Here is a 9,469-nt window from a genome sequence, read left to right on the forward strand (position 1 = left end):
GGGGTGGGGGGGGGGGGGGACACAGAACTTTTCTAAAAAAGAAAGAAAAGGAAAACAGATCTGAATAAGCTGTCCAGAGTGCAAAAGAGGCTACAAAGTACAAAATATTCATGAAAGCACGTGTACCTGGGAGCCCTGGAAGACTGAACGAGGGCTAGCAAACATCCAATCAGAGTTCTGGAAGGAGTAAATACGGAGAACAGGAAAAGGGCAATATTCATAAAGATAATGGCTGAGAATTCTCCCCAAGTGATAAAAACTAGGCATTCAAGGATGCAAACAGAAAAAAATGTCGAGCGATGTGTTAAAAAAAAAAAAAAATCCATACTTAAGAGACGTCAAGGAAAAATAGCAGCAGAACACCAAAGACAAAAAGGAAAGGGAAAACACATATTATTTACCAAGGATTAGTCTAACTGCAGTATTTTAACTACAACAGAAACCAGAACACAATGGAATACAATCTTCCAAAAGAATAAACAACTATTCATCTGGAGTTAAGAAAGACAGCGAAACAGAAATGTTCAAACAAACCGAGCCTCCCGCCATCAGACCCTACAGAGGCACTTCCGGAGGAAGTTACTTCGGGAAGGCAATGAACCCAGAGGGGTCAGATGAAAGGAGGACAAAGGGGTCCATCTGCACCTAAAGCTGGAAGTGACAAGGCCCACTGACAAGCTAAAACGCCTGCACAGGACAACCGGCGGGGGCGGAGAATCATGACCGAGAGCCTGCCGAGAAAGCGAGAGGGGCCTGTGGCAGGAAGGCGCGGTGGCCAGAGCGGCGCTTCCTCCTCGGGACTCCAAGGACTCTGCATCAGAAGGGAATGCTGTGCGATGGCAGCGGTCGAAACAGAGTGCCCTCTCAAGCGTTACGAAGGACCGAACAGTGTGGCCCAGGAACGTGCCTGACTGGACCGCTACAAGGGACATCTATGGCCACCGCAGTGAAGAGTTCCACTGATTCCTTGTTGAGGAAGACTTGAAAATTATCGACAAAATCCCACTTCGTATCGTATGTTCCTCATGATACACATAATACTTTTTGTTAACCATAAAGTAAACAGAAGCTAGTTCTCAAAACAAACCAGTAGAACACACACTCCGGAGAGAGAAAATGTCACTTGTGAATCATCTGTGGCATATCCCCAAACTGGAGCACCCGCCTCGGCTCCCACAAGCCTCGCCGAAGAAGTAAGGAGGTGCTTCTCTACCCACAGCTGGGCTGTGCCCACAGTAGGGAGACCAAGAGCAATGCCTCACCCTAGCAGCAACGGCTGATGGGCTCTGAGCAGAAACATGGACATGAAATCATGAAACGACAAGAGAATTAGTGCTATCAATCCCATGACCCCTCTTTCTCACAAGTCAATCAAATTCACATGGCCATCTGATGCAAAGACCCGTAGAGCCAGTTAGTCCTCCCATCTGAAACGAAAACTGCATCATAAATCCAAGCTCTCCCTCTAAGAATGTAAGGAAATCAAGAATCGAGAGACGGTGCTGCGGAGGAGATATTAAACAAATCCTCACTGGTGCAAAAATGGTACAAATGTAAAGAACGCAGGGAGAATACTTGCACCAAAATATTAAAGCCTCAAGAAACAGTATTCCCCATGCTTTAGTAAAATGAATAATCAGATGCAGATAAGACCATATGCATAAAAATATTTCCTAGGAACGACATCTTAATATTTTGTGAGAATGGATATACCAATTCAACAGCATTTTCTACTATAAACAATAAGAACTCAATAAATAAAACAATTCCAAACATACCTGATGATCCATGTATAAGTAATTCTTTCTCCTTTTCTATTTCATCCGCGGCACGATATATGTCTTCCTCTCTGAAATCACACCAAATGAGACATTTCAAAAATCTGCCGCACTGACATTTTCCCCTTATCACAATATGCAGGTGCTTAAAAATGGATAAGACATTCAAGGTTTAATTTTTTTCACATTACATGATGACAATCTGATAAAATATGAGTCTTTCATCTTAGATGCTCGTGTTTCTATCATCCCACTTTAATTTCTTACTTTAAATGAGACATTTTTCATCACTTCACTTCACCTGGCTCTTGTTACATTTTTATTATAATGTCTATTAATGCCTCAACTACATACCTAAGCATCTTAGCATGTATCTTATCATTGAAGCCCTGTCACAATTCTATCAAGTTCCAAGAATGGAGACAGTGCTATTAAAAGTATTTATACAGGAGTGCAGGCCAACTGCTGGCTTTAATATGTCAAAAGGAAATTTTAAAATAGCTACTTTAAAAACAAGACAGGAAAGCATTGATTATTAAAAGTCCCCAAAGCTAAAAAAAAAAAAAAACTTCTCAAGGCTCCTCCTGCTCCCTGACCCCACATTCAAGCAGCCACCCATGCTCTGTTGAGCATTTCCCGACTGTCCCACATACTTCAAATGCGGCCACTACTGCTGACTTGGCACATAAATAATTGCTTCCTAAAGAGTCTTTAGTCTCACTTAGTGAACTAGCAAGAACTACTACATACTAGAAAGGGAGAAAAATCCACTGGGTGCTAGACAAGGATGAAGGACAGGATGTCTGGTTTTATGATGCCTTCTTTCCCTCAAGATATACCACATAACAATGATGGAAAACAGAAACACCGTCTTTGCTAAAACCACAATGCATGTGAAAGCCCAAACGGTCCACAAGTAAATGAAGGAGCAGTAAATGACAGAGAACAGGGACATCTTGCTGCCAAGGGAAGGGCATCTGCCAGAGGGAAGACCAGTAAATCCTGTGGAACCCCAGAAAAGCTTAGGAATTGGAGGTGACAAGTACTTCAGAACGTACAGGAGACACCCAGAGCTGAAATCAAGGAAACTGGCTGATACACAGCGGAGGAGTAATCAGACGCTCAATTCCCTGTACTCCCTCCCCATGACAGCACATCCCCATCCTCATCCAAGACCGGAGGCTCCAGGCGCAATGGAACACAGGAAGGAAGGGTTCAATACTCCCACCCCCAACTCCCTTAGCACCCCTGCTCCTCACCCATGGCCTAGCATAGCTGGGGGAAAGAAAAGGGGGTGAGAAGGGGAGAGAGATGAAGAAGGGGTGCTGAGAGGTGGGGAATCAAACATAGCTGCCTCTCCCCATCCCGCTGAAACCGTGAAAAGGCTCTCAAAGAAGCAGGGAAGTTAAACCTGGACCTGCCCTATCATCCAGCCAGCATTCCATGATTTCTCTACACACATCACGTCGGTCCAAACACTTGCCCAACACAAGCCTGCACTTTCACACCTGTGATGAGTCATGCCTAGCCCCTCTGCCTGAAGGCTCACTGCCTCACACATCGGAACACGTGCTTTGTGGCGACCCCGCTGTAAAGTGCCATGGCTGGAGTGGGGGTCCGGAGTTAGAATGTCACAGTTCGACCACTCCTCAGTCTAGCCCTTACTAGCTGTATGTATGACTGTGGAACTGAAGTAACTACACCTCTGTGCACCTAAATGTAACTATCTGTAACAAACAGCAAGAGTCCCTACCTCAAAGCGCCTGTGAGAAGAAACACATGTAAAATGCTCTGCACTCCAAAAAGTCAATTCTCATACTAATATCCATTGGTACAATTCACCCAGTGATCATTTCCTATTCTCTTTTTCTCTCTAAAATAAAGGTGATGGTATGTGTGTGCCTACTTTTTTTTTAATGCTGTGGGGTTAAAGGGACATATTAGGGAAAAGGTACTTTCCATGTGCTCCGGCTCCAGTAAAAGGTAGTGATGTCACCCAGAGCCTGCACCAGAGTTAAAAGCAAACAGAAACCAGATTCGCGGGGACTATACATCAAACGCCTAAAATAAAGTGATTAAATGTGTTAGTTCTTCTTTCACTAATTTAATGATATCTTTCAGCCACCTTCCTAGCTTTGTCAAATAGGAGAGAAATTCTGATGCTATAAAACAGGCATTCAAGTGAATCATTTTCATAACATCATTCTCACAAGCGTGTCTTTGGGCAAGCCACTTCCCTAATCCTGGCCTATTTTCTCATCTTCAGAATGGAAAGATTAGACAAGATCTATTCAATTTACATGGTTCCTTTTCCAGCTCTTACTCCTAACAGACTATGAATCTATTTGTCATTAAAAATTCAACTTCAAGCAAATTCTACATGCACATGTGGCTTTACTTTCGTCCTCTTCCTTTTTAACCTACAAAATAACCAAACTTTGATTGCAACACCAGTGCCCAGTTGGGGTACTCTAAACAAACATTTCTCAGTACAGCCACAAATACAAATTCCCACAAAGGCCAACGGAAGAATGAAAAGAAATCAACAGAACTAAACACGAAGGGAAGACAGAAACAGAAAGCGAGATTATGGGAAATAAAAAAAGTAGCGATTCACGATATACAAAAGAAGCAAAGCAGACATTGATGAATGGGGCTCAGAGTATATTCAAATTACTTTAGCCACAACCAGATTTCATTCAGATCCCGTGCACAAATGTTTGCTGACTTCCAGGCCCACCAATGACATGTAACCAAGGACATTTGTTTAACTAAGGCCACCAAGGAAATTGTAATATTGCCTTTAAAGGCCACCTTAAAAATTATCCTAAAGCTGTATTTCCTTGCAGAGAAGATAAATTTTAAGTTTAAGCAATAAAGCTCAATCAATATGGTCAGAAAAGACATTTAACAGCCAAAATGAAGTATTCATCCAACATAAGGGCAATTAACTAGAAAGAGAGAAAAACGGATGTGGGAGAACAAGAAAAATAAAACTTATTTTATTTAAGAAAATACTTAACTCAATAAATTTTGCTTTAACTTTTTAAAGTATCAAAATATCACAGCTGAAAATAATAAAATGGAATTATATGTAAAGCTGTGAATCTGAAACGGCTAGAGGTTTGAAATTTTGTCACAGGAAGGGAAGACAATGAAACAATAATAAGAAAGGACTATTACATGATAAGATAAAAACCATTACAGTTTCAAAAATTCAGCAATCTTTTGTAAGTTCCAAGTTGAGGTGGGGGTGGAGAATGTCCACTATTTGGCATAAAAAAAGGCCACTGAAGCCCATGGACTCTAATGATCACCATGGCAAAGTTTGCTCTAGAAAACACACAGACACCCAGAAAAGTGGAAAAAAAAAAAAAAAAGGTAAGACAAAGTCATAAATATGACCAATTATACGGTTAAGTTAAATTGCCTTAAAACCACAATTTAAAACCAAAATTCTTACACTAGAAGCAAAATATTTTATTAATATTAAGGCAATATACACCACTGAGTAAGTTACGTGATGTTACATCTTAAATTATAAATTTCCTCTTGCCTTGTTCAAAGACCTGCTTAACAATAAATTTTTGAAAATTTAATAAATATAAAAATGCTCACTACATATAGACAAAATTATACTATTCCCAAGAACAAAAGCTATAAGCTAAAAACACGGAGCTCGGTGAAGCAGAAGACATTTCTGTGAAGTCCATTTTTCTGATCTCTGATACAAGTAAATGTGTAATATGAAAAAAGTCAATGCTGGTGTATATGCAAAGCTAACAAGGCACCATTTTAATCACGCACCATGATGAACATTTGTACCAACTTCCTCTTAGTTGTCTAAAAACGCTAAATTCAGTAGAACTTTGTTCAGCTCTCTGGACTTGAACACTGCAGTTCATGCTTAACTTGGCCTGTCCTAGAAGACTAATGGCCCAGGCAGTGTGGGTGACAGTGTCAACCACTGTGACACCACTGCACCCTCCCACACAGGCACAGGAAAAGCAAAGACCACTCAACCCAGTCTTTCCCCATCACTTAGCGTTTACAGAGATGGGTGAACAACACATCAAATGCAGGAAAGTACCGGCACCCAGGCCAAAATTCCACCTCCCTTCTGTAAGCAGACTTTCCACGACTGGCTTATGCTACCCCATGTGACTTAGAGGTAGCTGGGGATAATCCAGACCCCTCAACAATAAGGTCTGATTCACAGAGACAACCCAGCCCTAGACCCTGAAGCAGGCTCTACATCCAGATGGGGGAAGGGGCAGGAAGAAGTAGCTGTCACCCCATCAAACACAGGCCCCGGGACCTGCTAAGACGTGAGGCGGGTGAAAAAACACATTCACACAATAGTGTATTTAGCAACACTCAATAACAGTGGTTTAGCAAATTTGTTGCTGTTCACAGTTCTTTTAAGAATCCACAGCTTTCACCAGAACTTCAGCCCAGAAAAACATAAATCACATAAAATTCTGCCTCCAGAGGGGTTCACAAACATGCTCCTCCCCCACACCCCCACCCACAGCCGGCCTACGGATCTTAGATTCAAACCCTGTCCCACCATCAGACAGGGAAGGGCCATGGAGTAGTCTCACTTCTCAATTCCCTGGCCACCAACCATGTCCCAGGACTATCTTGGTCCTCAAGGACTGTAGTATGGATTAGTGGAGCTAAGGGCAAGAAGTGGACATAGCATACGGTTCAAATGTGAGGGTGGGGTGAGCAGGGGATAAAGCATAAGAGAACAGCTGATAGAAGCAATGAGGAAGCTCCAAAAAAAGTTAACTAAATCTAGCCTGACCTAAGACGGCTTTAACAGGACTCATAAGTCACCTTGTGAGCCAACCTCAGGCTTGTCCAGCGGATGCCAGCCAACCACAGCTCTCAAATGAGCTAAGAAGGAAAGGAAAGAAAAGAAGGAGGGGGGTTGGAAGGAAGGAGATTTAAAAGTAGTTAATGTATGTGGTTTTTACATCTCTCTTCCCACTATTTGCCTCCCTCGTGAAATGCAGTGAGCTCGGGCTAAAGGAATCAGTATCCTTCAGTACTGCCTAGGAAATGAGCCATGCCTTCTCCTATTCATCACTGTACCTTCAAAGAGACATGTCAAATGAACAATGGCTGCAAAAGCTGGACTATGGTTTGCAGTCATAATTACTGCCTGCTGACTGTATTAAAAATGAATCTGCAGGATATCTCAAAATAGCTGCAGTTGTATGGTGTTTCATACATCCAGGAGCAAATATTTTACTTAATTCCTATGCAGGGCAAATCAAATTTTTGAGTGGGAAGAACGGACTTCACTCCAATGATAGAAAAAACTATTTTTGGTTGTAATTCAGGCATTACACTATTTATTTAAATATATGCCCAATGATTAGGCTGAATATATCATCATGTAAGAACTAGTGTGCACATATTATATTGCAAACTATGTAATAAGCAATATTTATGTGATGCAGTACAGTTTCTCTAGCCCTTAAGAAAATATCACGGAGCAAAAATAGCTTCAATGCCCATATAATAAGCAAGAAAGCCCAACACATAAAATGTGATGTTCACAGGTTATTGACATATGAAGTTATCTTCACCTCCTTTCCCTTGCTCCTCTTTGTTCTCTTATGAGTTAAAGGAGAATAAGATCATCCTTAAAGACAACAAAAGCAAGAAGAAAAAGAAATAAAGTTCTAAATAAACTGCAAACTGAAACATCTATTCCAGGGGAAAAAAATTTGAAGTTTGCTGTCATTATAAATCATGTCTCTCTGCCTGGCTTTGCTAAGGAAGCCAGAGATGGGAGGAGGTTCCCACCCAGACATCAGGGAACATGGCCCTGAAACCTCCTACCTGTGTCTCCTTGCCAAGCTATACCTATCAAATCTGCAACTCAGTTTGTTAATGTGTAAAACGACAAAGCTAGGATGGATTTTTTTAGATTCCTTTCAGCTCTAAGTCTGTAAATCTACTGACCATAGACAGAAGAGGCACCTGTGCCACAAAACCTTTTCACCAAGGAGAGCTCCATCTACACTATGACCCATTCCCCTAGGTGCTCAGACTCTGGGAACCACATCCAGCAGGAAAAGTTGCCACATAACTCTGCGTACTTTTGGGAACATAGTTCTGGCTTCAGAGTTTCTGCATCACCCAAAGGGCTTGTAACAGCTCAGGCTGAGGCTGAGGAGCAGCATCTGAGGGGTAAGGACCACTAGGTGGGGGCACAAGCGACGTGGCAGCTGCCAGCCTGGCAGTAGCAGTTAGGAATCAGCATGGGCTATGGAGGGGAAGAGGCAGAAGACACCCTCCTACTTCACTGGCTGCAGAGGCTGAGGTAGGTCTCCAACCCAGGTAGCAAAACTGCAGCCACAGGTCACATCAGATCACAGATGGGCCTGCTCAGTGGTTTTAAATATAAAATAAAATGCTACTACTTAAATATAAAATAACATGCTACTACTTAAAAGTCAGGATATTTCATACAAAAGTCAGGATATCTGGATTCTTTAAATACAAAAAATCCAGCAACTATAGGCTGAAACAGCAGATTCTGTCCCCAACAGAGATGGGCCCAGCTCTCCAAGATCCCATGGTCCACGCCTGGCCTGCTTCACTCAGGTTAGTTTCCCAGTGGCCATAAGGTGTGGATAATTCCACCCAGTAAATGAGAATGTCACATCCATGGTAAAGAACCATGCAAATGAGATATTATAATACACTATCTGCCTAAGAGGCCCGAGATGGACTGCTTCCTTCAGCTTCGGAATTCAAAAACACTTGTATGTGCTTACAACTTGGAAAGGATAGAAAAAGTTTGAGCTTTCAAGTTTATATTCTGCTTCCACCTCCCCCGGCTTGCAGAAACTACAAACGCTTCTGAATTACGCTGCCTTCTTTACAGTTCTGTAAGGAACAGATCTAACCTGCACTACCTTTCGTATTTATAAATTAAGGTGTGGGGATACCTAGCTAAGCCGTTAAGCAAAACAGAATTGAATCAGACTCTGTCCAAAGTCTGTCCAACAGGTGGGACGCTCACCAAGTGGGGACTTGCCTTCCAAGAACAAACATGTCGCGTGGCTGAGTTTTCCTATGGCTGTGACAGAGGCAACTCTACTTCCAACCAGGTTGGAGGAAAGATCCACCGGGAGTTAGCTAGAACATAATAAACGCGTCTCGGGTTTGTTTCCCAAGTTTCTGGAGCTTCAACTTCAGAGCTACGTAGATATCCAAGAAGAAGGGAGAAGAGGCGCTGGATGACCATAATTGTGAGAGGGACCCTCCGAGAAAACATTTGTACTCGGACACTAGAAACGAGTGTCCTCAATTCCTCCTTGTCCACAAGACCTCACTCCGAATCGAGGGCACGAAAGGCCCTCCGCCGGCTACCCCTAGCCCACGGCACGCCCAGCCTTCCCGAGGGGACCGAGCCCCGTCCCGTCCGGTCCCCGCCGCGCCCCGCCACTCACTGCTCGGCCGGACACCGCACCGCAGCCAGCGGCTGCCCACTGGCCGACGCCTTCCCTCCATCCCGCGCCGCGGCTCTGGCCGGGCCCGGAGACGCGGCCCCCGCCTCCGGCGCCGGCTTCTCCGCACAGCTCACGCCCGGCCACGCTCCAGGCTGGGGCATGGTCCCCCGACTCATGGGGCGTCCCGGCACCGGCGCCGGTGCCACAGGGGTTCAG

General features: G+C 43.5%; 1 protein-coding gene across 3 annotated transcripts in view; it reads right to left on the reverse strand.

Annotated features, from left to right (window-relative positions):
- The window catches only part of OTULIN (OTU deubiquitinase with linear linkage specificity), a 26,886-nt gene extending 17,423 nt beyond the window's left edge, over positions 1 to 9,463 (reverse strand). For all 3 annotated transcript variants that reach the window (XM_025043533.1, XM_006907127.2, XM_025043534.1), the window contains exons 1-2: positions 9,254 to 9,463; positions 1,779 to 1,849 (exon numbers count right to left, since the gene is read on the reverse strand). In XM_025043533.1, coding sequence (XP_024899301.1) covers positions 1,779 to 1,849; positions 9,254 to 9,429 — 247 coding nt within the window. In that variant the 5' untranslated portion in view covers positions 9,430 to 9,463. The remainder of the gene's footprint in view (positions 1 to 1,778; positions 1,850 to 9,253) is intronic.
- Between the last annotated feature and the right edge of the window lie 6 nt (positions 9,464 to 9,469).

Source organism: Pteropus alecto, unplaced genomic scaffold (genome assembly GCF_000325575.1).
Source record: "Pteropus alecto unplaced genomic scaffold, ASM32557v1 scaffold152, whole genome shotgun sequence".
NCBI lineage: Eukaryota > Metazoa > Chordata > Mammalia > Chiroptera > Pteropodidae > Pteropus > Pteropus alecto.